Source organism: Monodelphis domestica, chromosome 4, assembly GCF_027887165.1.
Source record: "Monodelphis domestica isolate mMonDom1 chromosome 4, mMonDom1.pri, whole genome shotgun sequence".
NCBI classification, from domain to species: domain Eukaryota; kingdom Metazoa; phylum Chordata; class Mammalia; order Didelphimorphia; family Didelphidae; genus Monodelphis; species Monodelphis domestica.
The window spans coordinates 195,572,747-195,595,090 of record NC_077230.1 but is presented as its reverse complement, the minus strand read 5'-3'; the positions used below and the strand labels follow the sequence as shown (position 1 = coordinate 195,595,090).

Sequence of the window (22,344 nt, the reverse complement as noted above, 5' to 3'; positions counted from 1 at the left end):
GGCATTTATGGATTAATCAATACCTGAGTTAGCATGGCTGGTAGCCAGAATGGGGAGGACTCTCCTTCCGCTTTGCTCTCCATCAAGCCTACCTTTGCCATCTAGATTTTGTGACCACAGGAAGAAACCATGTGATCTGAAGAACTGTAGAAGATCCTGCCACCTCACTACCCTTTTAATTCCTCTTTGCTTTGGCTGCTTCCAAATTCATCTTGGCTGCTTGGTTCCTCACATGGCTTGGATACTCTACTCCTTTTGATGAGAGAGACTACTAGGTTGTATTATTTACTCTACTACTGAACCATCTTTTAAGGGTTGTATCCTCCAATTAGTGTGGAGCTTCCTAAGACTTGTCTGTCTATTTTTCTGCCTATATCCCTAGTGCTTAACACATGGCAAGTACTCAATAAACACTATTTAATTATTATAAACAAAACAATAATTTTTAAAGAAAAGCAGCTGTGGGCAATTGGGACCATAGTGGCTCCTTCAAGCAAACTTGGGAAATTTTACAGTCAACTCCTGTATTCTTTTTTTTTTTTTAAACCCTTACCTTCCATCTTGGAGTCAATACTGTGTATTGGCTCCAAGGCAGAAGAGTGGTAAGGGCTAGGCAATGGGGGTCAAGTGACTTGCCCAGGGTCACACAGCTGGGAAGTGTCTGAGGCCACAACTCCTGTATTCTTGCCAAAGTGCTAAAACAAACTTTTGCTACTTCTCTGTCTTCATAGAATTGCCAAATATCAGGCATTGAGATTTAAGATGTTGACTTCTGAAGGTAGTAAACTCTTCCCCCCTCCATACTGTAGAGAAAACTTTCTATAATACTTTAAATATAAAAGGAAAAGCTTTGATTATAACCAGTACGTTTGCTCTAAATTTATGCAATGAGTGCATTTTTATTACTTTTTACAGTTTTAAAAACCACATATGGAAGTGGAACTGATAACATTCATTGAGTCACTTAGACACTATTAAGGCCCAGAAAAACACACATTCTGATTCCACATTTTCTGCCTCCTTCTTAAGAAGACAATATCTAAGACAGCAATTGTTTTCTCATGGGATGCATCCCTTGGTGGTCTGGTGAAACCTATCAACCCCTTCTCAGAATAATGTTTTTCAATGTATAAAATATGTAGGATTACAAAAGAAATAAATTATAAGAACATAAATTTACCAATTTCAGGTTAGGAATCTATGACTTAAGAAATATATATATATATATATGTATATATATATATATATATTTATTTACACAGACACACAGACACACACACATACTAAAATGTTGGGAAATTGGGAATGCCTCAGTTCTTATGTCTATGAAGCCAGTAGGTTCCTAGGAGTCAAGGGGTGAAGAGGGATACCCTGCTACTAGAGTAGTTCTTAGAATCTTCCACCCTACAAAGAGGTTCTGACTATACTCCTCACATCCATGATAGTTAGCCTCTCTTCTTAATGTAGTGAGACAGAAACAAGGAAGTCAGGCTGTAGTTCATTCTATTGTGTGGTGGACTAAGAGTTCTCTTACTGTTCTATGCTCCTGATAAGAGGCTTTTGGGATTCCTACTAACACTAATGCATCCTATATGGGCACTATGAATAATCTGCGACATTGGAAAATACATACTGGACCAAAAAAGGCCCTGAAAAGGGATTAAATCAGGGAGGAAAATGAACTAGTAATCTTTAATCTCAAATAAGATATAGGTAGAGTAGTTGACAAAGGATCAGCATGCAGACTAAAATGATGTTTTATTATTGACTTACCCATGAACATTTAATTGAATCTCATACTTCAGTGGTATCATTAAAGTCATATTATTATCCAATAGACTGTCCATTTCCCATTCATTTTCACTAGAGAATCAAATATAAAATGCCCTGTTAGAATTCTTCATGAAGAACACATTTTCTCTAGAGAGAATTAATTATATACTATACACATCTTGTGGTTTGTTTAAATAATACTTTTTGTCATTAATTACAGATGTGGCAATAGAAAATTATTTTTATGATGGGGTTGACAATAATTTTTTCTAATTGTTTAATAGTGTTCTCTACATTTTTGCTCATTCAGCTTCCTCATAGATTATATTATTAAGAATATTCTTTTATTGACCAATAATGATGCAAGAGTGTTATACTCTCCATGCCTTTGTACCCCCAACCCCAGCCCAAGAATGCCAAAGATATTATTTCTCAAGGCACAGCAAGTTTCCAAATGAAATTTACCAGGTGGCATTAACTGTAATGGTGAGGTCATCTTCTGCTTTGCTAAGTGAACTTGCATCCAGGAGAAAACTAATATCTTCCTATTAAAAAAAAAACAACAAAAACCAAAACACAGATTGCTGAGTAAACAATTTTCCACATTCCAATAACTGGGGATGGGGAGAGGGGGAATGTAGAGAAAGAAGGACATTAAGCAAATTGAATATGACTTTCTCATCTAAACTAAAATTGTCTTCTTTTTCATTCATTTTATTTTATGTGGAGCACAGATCGGACCCTTCATTGTTTTGAATGTTAGCAAACCACCTTTACTTGGCATATAATAAATGGCATATTTGATGGCAACTTTGATTACACAGAACTTTCTATGTGAGAAAACATTCATAAGCAAGGTCTAACTTAGAATGAAAACAAGAGTCCTACAGAATAGCAGCCTTAGAAAATTAGAGACATCCTAAAAGCTTGGAAGAAACATAAATCCTGTTGTTCAACAACAGTAAATAAAATATGTAGTAGTAAAAAAAAAAGCAGTTAGTGAAGACTTTTCAAAATCCCATCTGTCAAAGCCCAAACATTGTATTATCCTCAACAAAATACACACACACACACACACACACACACACACACACACACACACACACACACACACACACAGCAAAGGATAAATGTTTTATTAAATCTCTCACAACCCAAGCATGCAGTAATGACTCTTAGAGTGAATTCCCACAAGAGTATAACCAGAATTTCAAAGTTTAAAAGGCAATGAGAATCTGCTCAGTTTTCCTTTTGTCATTTTCATACCAAAACTTTATAATTCTACTGATTTATGTATAGACTGCATATAGGATTCAAAAGCCAAAAGTAAAAACAAGAATTTACCTTTGATAGATGATCCACAAATATATGACCAACCCTGCAGACAAGTTTCACTACACCCAAATTTTCTGTTACTTCACAATATAGTTGTTTCTCTTCCTAATATTAGGGGAAGAAATCACAAAAAGGGAAAACTTCATTTATTAATGTTTTCAAGATTCCTTTATAAAAACATATAATTAAAAACATTTCTATTTTTCCTAGAAGGGCATTGCTTGTTGAGTTTGCATACTAAATTAAATACAAAAGCTTAAAACGCCTTTGTTTTCTGGTGGCAATCTTCAATCCTCCTCCTCCCCATTCATCCCCCCCCCCCCAAATCCCAACTCTAACCTACTGGTCCATTCATGTGTGACACCCTGTTCATTTATGGGTTCAGATCTTAGGGATGGTTTAAGAAATGGGTTACAAAGAACTACTTCCTTATCAATCATTCTTGTGTTTGGGCTGTGGTTGTAAGGCAAGAATATATGCTTGGGACACTTGATCACCAATTTAAAAGAAAATAATGAGGATTTAAAACTCTTTGGTTATTTGAGCCAGTGTGATATTAATATGTCACATTTGTTTTGATGTGTTAGTGAGGCTATCAGTAGGCTTAGTCTTTTGTCCTCAGGTGTTAGTCCTTGCCCAGAACTCTATGACAAACCCTTTAGAAGGTGTGAAGATAGGGGGTACACAGATCTATAATTCTGGTGTTTTGAGTATTGTCAGTCTTGACCTTCAAAGGGCCTTCCTTTTACCTTGATTCTAGCAATTGGGGCCCTTGTCCATTGTAATCAAAGCCACCACTATTGTCCCAGTAGGGTGGGGGTCCCCATTTTGGCTTCCTTTGTTTATGTTCCCATATTATTTTTCCAACTTCTTAGCCCAGCACAAGAGCGAGGCCTTGTTTTGTTATTGACCTTCTAAGGGACTGACCCTTGTACCGAAATCACAATTCTTGTGTCTTTGACTATGACCTAATACTGGTACTATCTCAGGATGCCACCAGACTGCTCTGATGAAGGTAATTTGTGGATTTTTCCCACTCACAAGTGAATCCACCAGCTGTCTCCAACTGGACCTTCCTGAAAGCCAACCACTTACTTATCCAAATTTCTTGCTTCTGTTGTCCTCTTAGTTTCTTTTGCTGAAGGTTTCTCACATGGCCTTTTCTACTTTGTCATGTAACTCCTCTAACTTAGATACTGACATAAATGAGGATTGGTTAAACCATGAGTCTGATTCCTTTCCATGTCCTTGAAAATATTAATTACACTCCTGAGAGCCAGTAGGAGAAAAGTACATGCCAAGCTGTGGTCTCAACTGAGAAACTCAGACTAATAATTTAAAGAATCCATATACTATGCAATCCAATACTTACCAGATCCAAAATTTTAATGAAGTAAAGACCTTTGGGTAGATGAATGTGCAGAGTTGTATCATATGCATCATCTCCAGCATTAGTCAATGAAACATTCAACATTAGAGTCTTCATACTTCCAACTGCAAGGTAATTTTTATTTTCATATGGCCTAGAAATAATTAAATATTGGTTAGGTTCCATTTTTAAGAGAATTGAAATTCTATCTCCTAATGCACATGATAGTTGCCTTAATCATGAATATGAATTAGATTGGGGAAAAAGGTTCTTTAGTGAATCATGAATCTGGCACATGTGTTAGGCACAAACCCTTACAATCAAAGCTAAGTTTTCAGTCTGACACAATAGATATGTCAGTTGTCACTGGATGAAATCAAGCCACTTCATTTTCTACTTAATTTACCACTCTATAGTTTCTTTAATTTTTGTATTTTTATAGCTTTAAGAAGTCTCTTCTGAAGAAACTGATAAAATAAAAAAAATTCAATGTGTTGTATAGTCATAAAAGCTACAATAACAAGCTAACATTTATATAGCATTTTAACATTTACAAAGTGCTTCATATATATTTTCTCATTTTTATCCTCCCAACAACTTTGTATAGACGCTGCTATTATTATTCCCATTTTATAGAGGAACAACTGAGTTTAAGAGAGGTTGAGCAACTCATCCAGGGTCAGACAGATGTAAGTGTCTAATATGAACTCAGATACTGCTAACTTCAAGTCCAGCACTCTATCTACTATACCACCACCTAGCTGCCTCAAATATCTGGGTGTATATGCATGCTGGTGTATCTTCACTCCTTCCTCTTCAACTCTTCAGCTTTTCTATCTCCTCCTGAGATGCCTTCTCATCTGAAGATGCCTCTACCTTGCCACATTCTCTTCTGATTGCTGAGTTTCTGATCTGGACAGCCACTTTGGGTGGCCAGGCCATGCTCATTTTACCCTTGCTTCCAATCTCCACTTTTGTGTACCCTTCCCTCCTCCATCATGCCTTTTCCAGTTCCCTCTTTGATATTTCCTTCTCACATTAGAATGTCAGCTCCTTGGAAAGGACTGAGGTTTTTGCTTATATTTCTATTTCTAGTGCTTAGCCCATTGCTTATTTCTGGCATATAGTAAATACTTAATAAATGTTTTAACTATGTATCAACCATATATACCTATACACTTAGGGGTATATTAATAAATCAACTGTTTACTTCTCAATAGAATAACCACTATGATCTAATAAACAATTCATAATTCTTCAGGAGTTAAAAAAACAAACAAACTCCCTTTTCACATGATCTATAACATTTTATTTCTGTTCTAATTTCTTCAGTGATGGTCTTTCTCAATGCCTTTTCTTTAAAGGATGACTGAAATGATATTAGAATTATTTCACTTATTTTAATTAGTATGCCTTTAAAATCCCACAAGCTACAGAACAGTCTAAATTAAGGTCAGAGTTAGCTGCAAAATAAACAAAAAAGCAAGAGTTATATTTAAATACAACTTACTCCAGAACAGTTTTACAATAATACAAGCTTTGTTCTAGAATACATTTTCATTTTGCTTAATCCTCTTGTTCCAGTTTCAAAGGGTGAAACAATTCATCCTCTGAAGCTGTGACTACAAAAAATTCTCAACTGGCAGCTCCTGAATACTTGAGGGAGGGAAACAGGGAGCAGGTGAAGAAGCATATGAAGGAACGCCTTCCCCTTGGTTCACTGTTAGTAGAATACACTATATAAAGTCACCATTTAAAGTACCAATACTGATTATTTATGAAAAAGCCTATAAGCTAACACTTTAGGCAGAGGAAACTGATTAGGCAAGAGCCACACTACTGCCCCCAACTCTTGGGAAAGGGTTGTGAAATTGACTCTTATTTGCAAGCCTTTGTTTCTCAGAGCTAATGCTTGTAGGGCCTGAGTTAAATAGGCTGGAGGAAATGTAAGGGGGCATGGAGGTCCCCCAATTTCCCCTCCTGGTAGGTAATCAAGTTACAAATGAAGGAATCTAAGAGGTTCTAAAAGTAAACTTTCATTTGACATTAAAGTTTAATTAAGACTTGTGGAAGAGCTGCCTAGAAATAGACATTTATAAAATATTCTGGCTGCTAACCAAAGCATTAGTCACTGAACACCTTTGGGAAAGAAGTTGGCACTTCGACAAACAGCAGAAGGTGAAAGCGCTGCATAAACAGCAAGGTTCCAAGACAACAGCAAATTAAAGAAAAACACAATGTTAACATTTCAGGAGCTGGAGCCTTGGTTTCCTTTACATTTTTTAAGCTATTTTATCACATTACCATAATTACTCTCCTATCCATCCTTTTTTGTTTTACATCTTCCTGCATCTTGATTCATTAACAAGAAGCCATCAGAAAGATGCCCACTAGCTTACTCCAGGAGATACAATAAAGCACCAGGTGCACATCTGGGAGTGTGACAAAGCCACACTCGAGCTTTTCCCTGGTAATCATATTTCATTCTTCATTAAAACATGCATAATGCATACTTGAAATTTACCGAGCCGACTAGAATCCTAGAAGTTTAAACAAAGCGAGGTACTGTGTACATACAGAATCATAACTTAATAAGTACAGGGTTCGGGTGGGGGCAAGAGGGGAGAGAGGGAGATGTAATTCTGCCCTCCTGTCTCTCGACTTCTCTGAGCTGAATGAATGGAAGTCTTATTTGGAAAGAAAGATTCCCTGAGCTTTTGTATAATGAATATGCTCTATCTAGACAAAACAGATTAGTGCTTCACAGCTAAATAGTTTTTAATCAAGATACTAAGACAAAATGTAATGTGAGGTGATACTTCACACTTTGCTATGTCAAGGACGATAACACATTTATTTGGGTTAAAAAAATTCCTGACTCTTGGACTCAAAAGGCTGGAGCTAGAGTAAAAGATGTGTGATGCATCTTCTTGCACTTTCTTGTATGTGTGAAAGGAGAACTGGTAAGTGAAGGAAATGAAGCAATAGGCTTTTGGAGGGCATTTCATTGAGGGGAGGCTGTACTTGCTGAAATCTCTTGTGCATTCAAAAAAGAGGAGGAAAGAAAAGCAGGGAGTGGAAGGATTAATATGTTTAGACAGATTTTGTCTCCAGCCTGCATGTCTCAGAGTCATTCTTTTGGCAACCCTTTGCTTCTACCTCCTGATTAGAAACAGGGCATGTGTCCCACAACGGGAAGATCACCAAGTTTTGGAGTCAGAGCCTGGTATGTGCCCAGATCTGCCAGCCACTACCAGTGTGGGTCTGGGTAACTCAAAACTTCTCTGGTCCTTAGCTTCCTGACACATGAGAGAGGTGGGCTAGATGGCCTCTGAGGTCCCTTTCAGATCTTTGGCCCTCACAGACTACCCGGAAAAAGCCTGCTTGATTTCTTTTCCTAACACAGAGTTTCCATCAAGGGGTTTAGTGCTATATAGTCACTCAGAAAGCTAAATTTTTGATGGTACTGATTTGCCGCTGAATTCATAATTTTAGACAGGTAGCATTCAGCCTTCTTTCTGACAATTGAAGGCTCTGTTAATGTTGTTCATCATGTATATGAGATAGATTTTCATAAGAGGGTTTAACTTAATTAAGGACTGAGTTATAGGGCATTATAACAGTAAAGCATATGATATGGAAGGGAATAAGTATTTATGTAGCACCTACTTTGTGCTAGATTTTTAAAATGGATATCTCATTTAAAATAATATTACGTCCATTTCTGATGTCTTCAAAAACTGATACTCTTCACTGCCTAAAACAGGTTTATAGCTGAGGGGCACATAAAATACCATTAGTGCCCATGGAGTTATGTTTAAGAGGATGAGTGGAACATATGGCTTCCATTTTTATCCTATTTCTGAGGGGTGGTGGGGTGAAGAGGGTCTGCTGCTTTTGTGGAATAGGAGCACGTGTATAGAATGTGGTATAATTTACTAAACATGCAAAGCATTCTGTCAGAACCCTTCTAGAAATCAATTAGAATCTCTTACATGAAACCACCTCAAATCAGTTTCAGGTATCTGCCATAAGTAAGCAGTTAAACTCAAAAATAACACAAAAACTATAGTGCTTCCTGCCTTTGTAAAAGCATATATGGTGGTACTTAGTGACCCTAGGACACTGATGTACTGAACAATATATTCACATCATCCTTCCCATGGAATCACAAAATAAACCATAATCATATATTTTAGTTCAGAGATTATCAGATTTGGAGCTTGAAGAAGTGCTAAAGAAATACCCAGTGACCTTGTAAAATAATGCTTATTTCCCAGCAGTGCAAAACTAAAATAGTTTTATTGTGTTATATAAATATTCCAAGTAAAGTGTATTATCATTTAAAATTATCACAGGGCTTAAAACTCAAGTTATGTGGTCTGGCTGCTAAGGAAAATAAGCTTAATTAAGTTCAGAATAAATGCATAGATTAGATGTTCCAATAAAAGTGTTTTCATTCCTCAGATATGAAGCATTATTGTTTGTATTTTCATATTCTATATTTCAAAATAATGTTCACTTGCAGAGCAATTACAGGGATTTCATTCAATAATGCCAAAGATGATTAAAGGATAGAGTGAATTAGAAGGAAGATGGGAAAAAAAAGACAAAGCAAAGAATTTTCAAACTCAGCTGATCTTATTGCCAAAGATTTGTGGAAGCCAGGAATATGGAGGAATAGGAATCTAGGAAATGTTGATGAAAGAAGGAAAATGGGAAGAGAAGGGTTGAAAATCATTCACTCGTTCAAACACTTAGGGCGTATATATTATGTGTGAGGCACTGAGGAAAATACAAAGCCATTTTCACTGGAACTGACTAGTGTATTTTGCCAATCTGTATAATTGAGGAATAAACACTAACAATTATCTGTGTAATGAGCTGGGTTTCCTTGGCACAGAAATGACAAGTTACTTAAGGCTATATAGGCCTGGCCTAAATGAAATAGAATTAATTTAGAGAAAAAAGAAAATTAAAGCTAGATGTCACACATTTTAAATGCCATGCTTAAACGGGTTATCAATAGAAGTACCTTCAAGAACAGAAATGAAACACTAAGAAATGCATAGTGAGGAATAATCTGAGGAATAAAAACACAACAAGGAATGCAACCCATGATCAAATGCATTAGATCACTTGGGCAGGTTTTCCCAATCTAAATTCTATAAACTTCTGAACTAGATAGAGCAATCTGAACAAATATGTTTCCACTGGGCAGCAGACATGGAACAATCAAGTCTTTTCATTATGAAAGATGTGAAAAAACTGAGTTTATGAATGTGATTTGGGTCTATATAGGCCCATAAGTTTCTTCTGTGGAGCTGCAAGGAAGAATAGAGTCTGGGTGGATATCACTAGATTCAAACTCTACTTCCAACCTAAGGCCAGAGGCCAGAGATGACCAAGTCAGGCAGAAGCCCTTCTCTAATGCCCTATCACCTCCTTTCTCATCCTACTTGAGACCAGAGGGCAGAGAGGATTACGTTAGGGAGAGTCCTTTCCCCAAACTGCCCCCAGAGTCCAACCTGACCAGATCTTACTAGGTCCTGGAATATGGAAAGATAAAGCAGTGGGAGAATGTTTTCCCCCTGCCTACATGCTAAGACCTCTCCTTAACTGTCATGAGCTTAAGTATCTTTCCCACCACTCTGATGCCCAGATACTCCCATGTAACTTGTCACTATAACCTGAGATTCATAGGGTTTTTACATCTAAAGCCTCCTATTTTATCTTCCCCCTTTCTCCTTAAGAGTAAAGACTGTCTCACTTAAAAACCCCTCACTTGATCCTACCATCTCTGTTGTCTAATTCTATATCCTCTCCTTGTCTAAATTCCTCGAGAAAGCTGTCTATACTTAGGGATTTAATTTTCTCTTTTCCCTCTGCAATCTGGTTGGTAACCTCGTTAACTGAAACTGCTTTCTGGGAAATCACTGATTATCTCTTAATTGTCAAATTAATGGCTTTTTCTCACTTATCATGCTTGATTTTTCTGCAACCTTTTATCCTTGCTGACTCTGGAATGACCTCTCTCTAGGTTTCCATTACATGACTTTCTCTTCATTCTCTCCTACCTCTCTAATTGCTCTTCAGTCTTCTTTACTGTATCTTCAGGTCATACCCACTAGCCATGGATGCTTTCCCACCCCAGGCTTTGTCTTGTAGCCTTTCTCCCCTCTCTATGTTATTTCAATTGGTGATCTCATCAGCTCTCACAGGTTCCACAATCATTTCTGCAGATGATTCATAGATTTACAGTTATCTAACCTTGATCTCTCTCACAATCTCTAGTCTTGAATTACTAAATACATTTTGGATATTACAAATGTGACATTCTATTGGCATCTCACAGTCAAAATGTCTAAAACAAACTCATATTTTCCACTAAATCCTCCCCTCTTCCTAATGTTTCTGTTACTGTGGAACGTAACCCCATCTTCCCAGTCACTCATAACCTCAATGTCATTTTCAATTCCTTATTCTCATCTATCCCCAAATTCCAATCTGTCTCATCTCTGTTGCATTTTCCATTTTTCTTTTAATTTATTCTCTTCATTCTCACAGTTCCTCTCTGGCTCAGACACTTACCACCTTGACTACTGCAAACTTTCTACTAGTTGTTCTTGCCTCAAATCTTGCCCTCTACCTTCTATCCATCCTCACTCATCTGGCAAAGTGATTTCTGGGCTTTCCCCCTACTCCCACCTAAACTCTAGTGGTTTCCTACCACCTCAAAGATCAAATATAAAATCCTGTCTGGCATTTAAAATTTGGTTAATTTTTCTTACCAGTCTTCTTATCCGTTATTCCCATCCACACTCTACAACCAGGTACGTTGCCTTGTTTGCTGTTTCTCACGCATGGCACTGCCACCTGACTCCATGCATCTCCACTGCTTGCTTGTCCTCCATGCCCAGAATGCTCTGTCCTCCCCTGCTTATTTTCCTGGCTTCGTTCATGAATCAGTTTAATTCTCACCTTCTACAGGAACCCTTTCCTGATCCTGCTAGTGTCCTCCCTCTGAGTACCTTGCATTTACACTGTACATATTTTATGTGTATGTAGTTATTTATATACCAATTTTCCACTTAGAATATGAGCTATTCATTTTACTTCCTATCCCTACATTTTGCACCATTCCTGGCACACTGTCAGTGCTTAATAAATGCTTTTTAAAAATACATTTGTCCATTGAATCATTCATACTAAAATCTGTATCCAGACTGTCTGGATTGAAATTCCATTCAGATACCTCTCTTCCATGAAGATGGCTTCCCTTGCCACAACACAACTGAGTCAGAGAGAAGAGTGAAAATATGAGACAAGACTGTGCAATTCAGATGAATGGAGGGCAATGTATTTTAATGTACTTGGTGCTTATTCAACTTACTTAACTTATTCAAGGGCAGCTAGGTGGTACAGAGGATAGAGCACTGAACATGGAGTCAGGAAGACTCCTCTTCACAAGTTCAGATCTGGCTTCAGCTACTTACTAACCCTGTTTGCCTCAGTTTCCTCATTTGTAAAATTAACTGGAGAAGGAAATGGCAAACCATTCTAGTATCTTTGCCAAGAAAACCCCAAATGGGGTCACAAAGAGACACAACTGAAAAAGACTAAACAACAAAAAATATTTTAATCAGTTTCCTTTGTATTATTTTCATTTTATACACTGAAAAGAGTTGGATACAAAATGATTGAACAATAACAAATGAAACTCATTAATTAATATCAATCGAGAAGAAAACAGCAAGGCCATACTATATAGAAATACAACCATACCACATATTTATTAATAGCTTTATTATTACTACACTATTGTTAACTATCTCTAAGAAAAATATGACTGTCTTATAAAATGCCTTTGAGTAGTACTCTTAGATGATTCAGGTAGTTAATCTTTATTGCAATTTGCAATCAATTCAATAGGGATTTAGACCAGAAAATATCATTTATTATAACATTCTTATTTTATAAATAAAGAAACTAAGGAGAAGTGACTTAGTAAGGACAGACAACAACTTAGTAAAAGAAGCAGAGTAAGTACTCCTAGTATTAGTTCTAGTCTATAGGCTAGTGTTATTTCTATTCTACTATGGCTTTTATATTAATTGTTCTATGGAAAATCAAACCTTAACTTTGTAGCTCGATCTATCTATAGGCACTTTTGAGTATTTATAGTACCATGACAGAATCAGCAGGACATTGTCCCCTTGGAAGTTCCAGTTTTTTCCATTCCCTTTAGTGCTAATGCCTTCCTTCTATTGATTATCTCCAATTTATATACTTTGTTGTTGTTCAGTCATTTTAGTTGCATCTGGCATGTTGTGACCCCATTGGGGTTTTCTTGGCAGAGATACTGGAGTGGTTTGTCATTTCCTTCTCCAGCTCATTTTATAGATGAGGAAACTGAGGCAAACAGGGTGAAGTAATTTGTCCAGGGTCACACAGCTAGTAAGTATCTGAGGTTCAATTTAAACTCAGGTCTTCCTGACTCTAGGTCCAGTGCTTTATCCCCTAAGTCACCTAGCTGCTCTTATATTATCTTGCTCACACATGGTTGTTTGATGATTGCATTTTCAATTAGACTTGGAACTCCTCAGGAGCAAAGGCTGTCTTACACTTTTTGTTATAATTTTAACATAGTGATTGGCAAACCAAACGACCATGTTACAAAGAGCTTTAATGTGTTCTAAGTCTTTGAAAAAACTGGTCATTTCTATGTGTAATTTATCCAGAATATTTAATTAATCATCACACTCCAAGCCCTAAGGGTGATCAACGATAATAGATGTAATACTTACTTTGGAAATCCAATTTTTGAAGACACTTGTAAATCAGCAGAACAATTTTTACGGCTACAAAATCTTGCAAAGGTTATCTGAAAGGGCAATATAAGAAAAAAACAAAGGCCTCATATCAGTTTGGAAATCTTTAATGGAGTGATCAGGGATCAGTGCTTGACCCTATGTTGTTTAATTTTTTTTTAAACAATGACTACGCAAGAGACCTACATGATATACTTAAGAAATCTGTGGAATGACAAAAGTCTGGGAGGAATGGTTAATACTCTGGATAGCCTAAATAGACAGACAGACAGATAGATAGATGAGCATCCACAAGCACTATGGATAGTCCAAATAAATAAACAGAAAGATAAGTATACACATGAATATATACATATATATGATAAACATTACATACATATTATGCACATCATATATATGATATATATCTATTCCATTATATAGTATAATAATCATATAAATAATATTGTATCATTTATAATATATTATTCAGTTTGACTCAATGTTGTAGTTATATATCTATAATAGCATATATATAAACATATATATAAATATATATATACACACATCCATATATATATATATATATATATATATATATATATATATATATATATATATAAGCCAGAAGACTGAGTCAAACTGAGTAAAGTGAAATTTGAGAGGAATAAATGGAACCTTAAGCTTAAGTTACATAAAAGATAGGTATGGCTAGACAGCAGTTCATCTAAAGATGCGATTTTTTGCATCCTGCAACCTTATAGAGTCAACAGTGTGATACAGAATTCAATAAAGTTAATAAAATCTTCTTGTAACATCAGCCTTTATTAATGTCTATTTTTATATTATCATAATTTCCCCCCATATCCTTTCTCTTCCCTCTCCAAGAGCTATCTCATACAACAAATAGTATTTTTGATGAAAAAAGAAAAAAAATCAGCTGAAATTCATTGCAATGTACACTTGTGGGACCTCCTATTCCTGCAAAGAAAATGAAGTAGGAGCATCTTTTCACATTTCTTCTTACAAGCATGGATTGTTCTTCACAATTTTTCCACTTTTACTTTTGATATGTGTTTTGTGTACATCTGTCTATATGGAGTAAACTAATGCAATTTTAATCTCAGAGAGCTATCCTGGTCAGGACTAAGAAGTACTTAGGATACCATTGTACTTTGCCCTGTTAGAAGACACATTAGAGACAAGTAGTTTGCCACTGTGGATGGCATACTGGGTCCAGTTTGAATTCAGCCTCAGATGCTACTTGTATGTCTTTGGATAAGTCATTTAACTGATGTCTGCCTCAGTTTCCTCAACTCTAACTAAAATGGGGCTGATAATAGACCTATCTTGTGATTGATTATATATATCTGCAATTTATAATAATATCTGCAATTTGCTTAGCAGAGTTCCTGGCACATAATAGTGCTTGATCAGTACTTGATTTTTTTTTGGGGGGGGGGTTGTTTTTGATTTCTTCATTCACTTCTGCACATTACATTTTAGGAGATTATTCATCTTTACTATTAATTATTAATAGAAATTAAACTATAAAGTGTTCAAAGGAAAGAATTAGAAAAAGAACGTTTAAAAGGCGTGCCACATGGAGTTCAAGTCACATGGAAACAGACTGATGGATAGGGATACTTAACTTGAAGAGAAGAATATACAGAAGGGACACAAGGATATCGAAGTAGTATTACATGTTTTTGCTTACCCTTGGAGGGCAAAACTAAGATTGATCCATTGTTATAAGTTGGAAAAAGCAAATTTAGGCATTAAAGAAAAGCATTGCTAGTAATTCAAGTTATCAAGTGGTCGTCTCAGGATTGTAGTGGGTTCTTGCTTATTTTGATGTCTTTCAAGCAAAGGTTCAAGGAAGTAATGTTTGCAGAGGGAATCTTTGTTCAGTTATAAAAAAGACTAGATGTCCTAAGAGCTTTTTCACTGCCAGAAATGCTGAGACAATACATATATTTCAATTCAGGAAATCATTTATATTTATTTGTCAGAGGAGAACAAGTCAGTATTATATCTGGAAAAAATGAAATTAATGCACTATGTACAGTAACTGATAATCTACATCCCCCTGAATTTCTTTTTATTTATTGCAGTGCTGTTTTACCTAATCGATAGTTCAGTTAGTCAATAAACATTAAACTACTAGTATGAACTAAAAACATTAAGTAGGGGAGATATAAAGAAAAAAAGAGCCCCTACTCTCAAGGAGTTTATAGTCTAATGGGGAAGACAACATGCAAACAAGTATGCACAAACAAGCTATATACAAGATAATGGGGATAATCAACAGAAGGAAGGCACTAAAATTAAAGGGGGTATGGGAGAGGTTTTTCATAAAAGAAGGACTTTTAACTGAGATTTGAAGGAAGCCAGAGAAGCCAAGAAGTAGAGATGAAGAGGGAATATTTCAGACATAGAGGAGAGTCAATGAAAATGTCTGAAGTCAAGAGATTGAGTATCTAATGGGAGGAGTGGCAAAGAAGTCATGCCACTTGATCATAGAGTAGATGTATGTTTGTGCACATTGATTCTGTTCAAATATATTCATCCCGCCATGTCTTTCTGCATTTGGAGAGGAAAAACTTAAATGAAATGATTACAACTAATAAAGTTGCTCATGGTATTGACAAAATCTGGTATAAACTAGGATAAGTGATGAATGTAGGAACCTTAACATTAGACTCATTTTAAAGAACAATTTGTACAGAGACATAGATAGAGGAAAGTAAAAAAAAACAACAGGAATTACTGGACAACATAACCATATGACTATAAAAAGCAGTAGAACTCAACAAGGGATCTGTTATCTCAGGACAAATTATATCCCTAGGACATACTATTTGTATGAACTCATGATATTTTGTGTAGGCAAATAATTCTAACACATAAAAGTTGCCATTGATTTTTTTAACCTTTTTCTTCAAAGGAAACGTAAAATAAATTGAAAACTACCATACACAAGATTCAATACCATGAGCATAAAAAGGGGGCAAAAGAAAATTTTAAATACATGCAAACATCTAATTTTTTGGTAAGAACAGCATCAGTAAATAATATGTACAGATTTTTAAAGGAAGAATTCATATAAAAGAATGTCTCATTGTTCTGTTACATGGAATTTCTAAAAATACTAAAAAAAATGAAAATAAAGGAAAACATTCTAACCTTTTCTCTAATTATGTCTTTTTCTTTCTTCTGTTGAAGAATTGGTTGAAGTGGTGAAAATTCTTTAGTGCTGCTCTTACTGGTTACATGATGTCCAAGGTGGTAAGCTGCTTCAACATGAATTGGAGTAAGAATATCCCTTACATCTTTCTAAGAAAATTGGAAATTTTAATAATTACTCATTTAATAAACACATACAAACTTCAGAAAACACAAACTACAAGAATTTCTTTTCTGTATAAGACCTAGACAGCCACAGGAAACCCAGATTATTTTTCTCTTTCCCAAAAACTTAAAAAAAAAATAATTGTTAGGCACATATATAATCCCTGCTACTGAGGTAGGCTGAGACTACTGAACAGCTTTAGCTTGGCATAGCTGAGGAACAGTGTGTTCAAGTTGAAAAGATGTCCAGAGTTCAACACCAATATGGTAAGTCTAAGATCGGACAAAAGGGCCGAGATCAGAAATAGAGGAGGTTAAAGCTCCATTGCTGACCCATGGTACTGATTCTATGAGTTGCTGCTTCACTTCCAGTCTAGGCAAGATAGGAGAATCAGCCTCAAAAACAAAACAAGCAAAACAAAATGTGTGGATTCAGAGTTAAGGATTATGCCATTCATTAGTCCAGGACCAGACTAGATTGCCACTGCCACCTCCGCCATTGTGCCACCCCATGATGTTCTTCTGCTAGTGAAGGGTCCAGAAGGTCATCAAAGAAATATAAGGATAACAATGAAGGTAAGCTAGTCATGTGTGAGGAGCAAAAGGTCATGGACTTCCTTAATGCTCCACAGATATCCTCAAAATATTAAGACAAATCAAATGAAAGCATGAGTACTTTGGATGAATCTGATGTGGTGACATTAACGGTCAAGGACAAGAATCACTGAGGAGATCAATTTTCTTCCAGGATTGTGAAGGGGAAGGGAAAGGGAAATTAGTTCAATCATGTAACTTAGAAAAACTTATTTGAAAAAATTTTATTACAAGTAATTAGTAAAAAAAATTCTGAACCATCAAAAAAAATGACTGAAGATGAACAGACATGGATAGGTTAACCATCTGGAGGGAACACCCACAATGATGATTTCACAGATCCATATGAATATTGAATATTTGAATGCCTAATTTAGTAATTTGGGTGGATGATTTCAACTGAATTAAATTACCAATTTAATTAGATGATTTGAATATAGACTCATGGATCATAAGTCTTAAATGAGGGCCTCTAAATATTATGAAGCATAACTCAAGTTAAAATCCCCCCCAAATTCCAAAGCATGGAAGGGGAAGTTATGAATCAACAAGGACATACATCTATAGCTAGTTTTTATAGGAGTTTAGAAGGCAGTATGCAATCTTACTCAATCTTCTTTGTTTTAGAATGATTAATATGTAGGAAATATATTCATGGAACAGGTCATAGATTTGGTTGCCTTTATTATAGTTGCCATTTTAATCCCTATTCTGATCCTCTTCCAAAATACATTTTTAATAGAGAGAACTATAAGTTTTTAATTACAAAAGTGGATGCAATTTAAAAAAAAGAGGGGGGTAATTCGATAAAGTCCACATGAAACATTAAAGGAAAGATGGTCAGGAGCTTTCATTAGAACTACAAACACTTACTGAAAATGTAAATGAGGTTAACATTTATATTAGGTGAACTCTTCAGAGGAATGACATAAATTCATGGCATTGTACTAGGACATAAATTTCTCAAAGATTAACGTCAATAGGCCAGATTTCCATTCATCTATTGATTCATCTGTTCAAAGCAATAGATTCCCATTCAGAATTCTTTACAGTGATGTCTTCCCTATTAGAATGTGAGCTCCTTGAGGGAAAGAGACCCTTTTCCTCCCTTTACTTGCTTTTGGTTGGGAGTCGGGATGGGGCTTGGGGATAAGGGTTTTTTTCAGCAGAGCAGGGAACTGTACTCCTAGCATGGAAACTTCCTCCACAGATATACATTGGTAATTCATCTCCATCTGTAATCTACTGGCTTTGAGGGATGCCACAGAGGTTAAATGATTTTCTCATTTACACGTATAGTATATGTCACAAATAGCTCCTTAACCTAGGTCATTCTGACTCCTTGGCTGATTTTCCCTAAACCACCATTTCACAATGACAATGAAAGAGTTTGCACTTACCAGGAAAGAACATTTAAAATTATTACAAGGAATCTATTCTTCCAATTTCATATTATGTTAAATAAAGTTTTCTTCTTCATCTTATTTTATATAGTAAAATGAACATGTATTAATTACAAATTTTACTAGCCATCAATAAAAGGTAGAAAAGTCATATTTCCTTTTGAAATCCAAATAATTCTGGTCAAGAGTTTATAGGGAGAGAGAGAAGACTGTGTGATTTTATAGATATAGAGAACTCACCCTCCCCACTCATACAAGGGGGCACCTTCTTTCCTCCTTATAACCTCAAACAGCTGCCTATAACATAAGGAAGCTAAAGGACTTGCCCAAGGTCCCAGAGCCAAATGTATCTGGGCAGGACTTGATCTCAGGTCTCTTGGCTCTGAAGCAACTATCTACTTGACCACATTGTCTTATATAAATTTATAAAGAGGAGAGTAAGGGTGTGGGGGGAAGAGAACCCAGTCAGTCCTGACATGAATTCCGATTGCAAGGCAAAAAACATAATATATGACTCATTCTATTAATTACATAATAACTGGAAGACATCTAGCATGAATCAAAAAACTAAGAGGTGAGGGGTTTTTGTTTTTACATTTCCACATTAAAATATATTTTAAGCCGATTCTGTTAAGCCACTCAGCAAGTGATAATTTCTACATGAAACCTTGACTATACAGGAATGCTGCAAATCAAGGTCCAAATCCCAAGTTATTTACTTGTGAAAACGGAACAGCTTGAAGCACTGAATTTTACAATAGCAAACTTGATTAAATTATTCCCCAGGTGTGGGAGATAGACAGCCAGTGATTGTCCCTCCACGTGTCCACTGCTTTAATTCTTCTCAACTAGCTTGCTTTGACCAAATCACATGTGATCTAATTCATACTAATTTTCCACAAGGTCTTCTCTGCATCTGCTGTATATTACTTCCATTATCCTAATTAGCTATTAATTATTCTTTTCTCACAATATAGAAAAAATGCACATACACTCTTACAGAGACTTTACTTGACAGACAGTCACACTTACTTAACTTTAACAGTTCTATGTAAGGAATGAAGCCTCAGTACCAAAACATGCCTTTAGATTACTAATTAAGATTCTCGAGGAAAAAGAAGTCAAGGTGCTGGGGTGATATGTGTATTAAAAGTAATGAAAGTGCTGTGCTACATTTTTTATGGACAATTACCCAAGATGATGCACACTCTAGCCATGGCATTTGGCACCTGGGCTGAACCAAAAATGAGTAAGTCTTACTGTCTCTCGATTCCCTTTCCTGTTCAGTTTGCATAGAAGTTTGTATTCAGAGGAAATCCGGAGGGTTTAGTTGTCGACAGGTGTTCTCCTAACTTGGTCATGTGTTGAGTTACAAGGGAGAGGGGGCTGACCATAGGTCAATGCATTCTTTTAGTAGTATAGAATTAAAATTTTTAATAGTGCTCAGTGCTTTAAGGCTTTCCAAAGTATTGGATAGTCTTTATCTCATTTGCTTCTCACAATGACCACTACAAGGTAAAGGTATTTTCCCCACTTTAAAGACTGGGAAATTGACTCAGAAAGGTTCAGTAATTTAACTGTGAAAACACAACTAGTGAGTGGTAAGATTCAAACTTGGGTTTTCTTGACTTTCAACTCCAAACCCCATTGTCAATTCACCACAATATCTTTGTTCACTTTGATTCAACAAGCACATATTTTGTGACTATTATTTCACTAGGTGATTTTCTTAGCAAACATACTAGAGTAGTTTACCATTTCCTTTTCCAGCCCATTTTACAGATGAGGAAACTGAGGCAAACAGGGTTAAAGAACTTGCCCAGGTCATACAATTACTGAAATTTACTCAGGTTACTTAGTCCAGACTTGAATCCAGAAAATAAAATCTCACTTCAGGCCCATCATTTTATCCACAGTACTATCTAGTCTGGCACCTCCATTAAAAAAAAAATCAAACCTGTGATTCCATATGTGTAGTAAGGCAGGTTGACCCTTGATCCTTAATGTATAGTCTCAAAAGTTAAGTAACTTAAGTCAGATTTATAAGAATGCAAGCCATTCCCCAAATGACAAATGGTCAAAGGATATGAACAAGCAATTTTCAGATGAAGAAATCAAAGCCATCAATAATGATATAAAATAATTGTCTAAATCCCTCTTGATTAGAGAAATGAAAAGTAAAACTACTCTGAGGTATCAACTCACACCTATCAAATTATATGGAAGTAAAGGAAAGAGTTAAATGTTGTAGGGGATGTGGAAAAAATTGGGACATTGATGCATTGTTGGTGGAGTTGTGAACTGATCCAACCATTCTGGAAGGCAACTTGGATCTATACCCAAAGGGCTATAAAATTGTGCTTCTCTTTGATCCTGTAATACCACTAATGGGTCTATATCGCAAAGAGATAATAAAAACGAGGAAAGGACCCACTTGTACAAAAATATTTATAGCTGCTCTTTTTGTGGTGGCAAAGAATTCGAAATTGAGCAGACATCCATTGTGGAAAGGAAACAAGAATGACCCATACAAACCTCCCATTATCCCCCATTTTTCTAATCCCATTTCCTTTCCCAATAAATATTACACCATCAATTGGGGAAGGGCTGACCAAATTGAGGCACATGTTGGTAATGGAATACTATCAGGCTAGAAGAAGTGATAAGCAAAGATGATTTCAGAAAAAGCTAGAAAGATCTGCAGGAACTGATGCAAAGTGAAATAAGCAGAACTGGGAGAATAGTGTACACAATAACAGCAACACTGGATGAGGATTATCTATGAACATTTGGCTACTCTTAGAAATGCAATTCTGAAAGGCTTATGATGGGGAAAGCTATCCACCTGAAGAGAAAGGGCTGTTGGAGTTATCTTTCACATCAGTATTTATTGTTTTATTTTGGATTTTTCATTATATATATGTGTTTGCCATTACAATAAAGACCAATATGGAATTGTGTTTTGTATGACAATAAAACAATGAAAAAAAAAAGAAATTAAGTAATTTACTCAAGGTCACACAAGTAGAATGTGTCAGAAGCAGGACCCAAACCCAGATTTTCTGACTCGAAAGGTCAGTTCCCTTTCTACTACACAATACTCTCTTTCATGATGTCAATGTATTAGAAAGTAGAGTAGAAAGTCAATTAGACACTACCAACTCACTCTAAGGGGCCAACAGAATAGTAGGCTTTTGAAGACATCTCTGCTAGTAAAGGGAGGAATAGCTTGTGGAAAATGTACCCCAAGTAGTTTCTTCACATCCTGGGAGGGTCTGAGTCTACAGTGAGATTGGAGCAGCTGAGGCAATACCAGTTTGGGTTGACTGCTTCTGAGGGGAGGACTAGGACTTATGGAACCAAGTCAGCAAAAGGGAACTCTAACTGCTTTGGGAGCCTGGAGAGACAGGTAATCAATGTGGTTTGGTCCCATTGCCCTATATGCTCTTCTACAAGATCCTGATGAAAAGGAATGGTCAAATCCTTCCTGAACACCCACATACCCCATTCACATACAAATATGGGTCTGCCAGAGGGAATAAAGAAAGTCCCTAAACCAAGGGATTAGAAAGGCAATATGGCATAGCAAGGAAATTGGGTTCAAATCCCGTCTCTGACAAGTTACATGATTAATGGCAAATCATTTAAATTCTCTGAGCCTCCGTTTTTTCATCTGTAATATGTATCTAGTAATACCCTCATATGATTG

General features: G+C 36.1%; 1 protein-coding gene across 2 annotated transcripts in view; it reads right to left on the bottom strand.

Moving 5' to 3' along the window:
- ITGA4 (integrin subunit alpha 4) overlaps positions 1–22,344 on the bottom strand; it is a 96,717-nt gene that overhangs the window by 18,277 nt on the left and 56,096 nt on the right. For both annotated transcript variants that reach the window (XM_001377699.5, XM_056794095.1), the window contains 6 exons: positions 16,474–16,623; positions 13,285–13,361; positions 4,481–4,631; positions 3,118–3,213; positions 2,239–2,318; positions 1,774–1,863 (listed from right to left, as the gene is read on the bottom strand). In XM_001377699.5, coding sequence (XP_001377736.1) covers positions 1,774–1,863; positions 2,239–2,318; positions 3,118–3,213; positions 4,481–4,631; positions 13,285–13,361; positions 16,474–16,623 — 644 coding nt within the window. The remainder of the gene's footprint in view (positions 1–1,773; positions 1,864–2,238; positions 2,319–3,117; positions 3,214–4,480; positions 4,632–13,284; positions 13,362–16,473; positions 16,624–22,344) is intronic.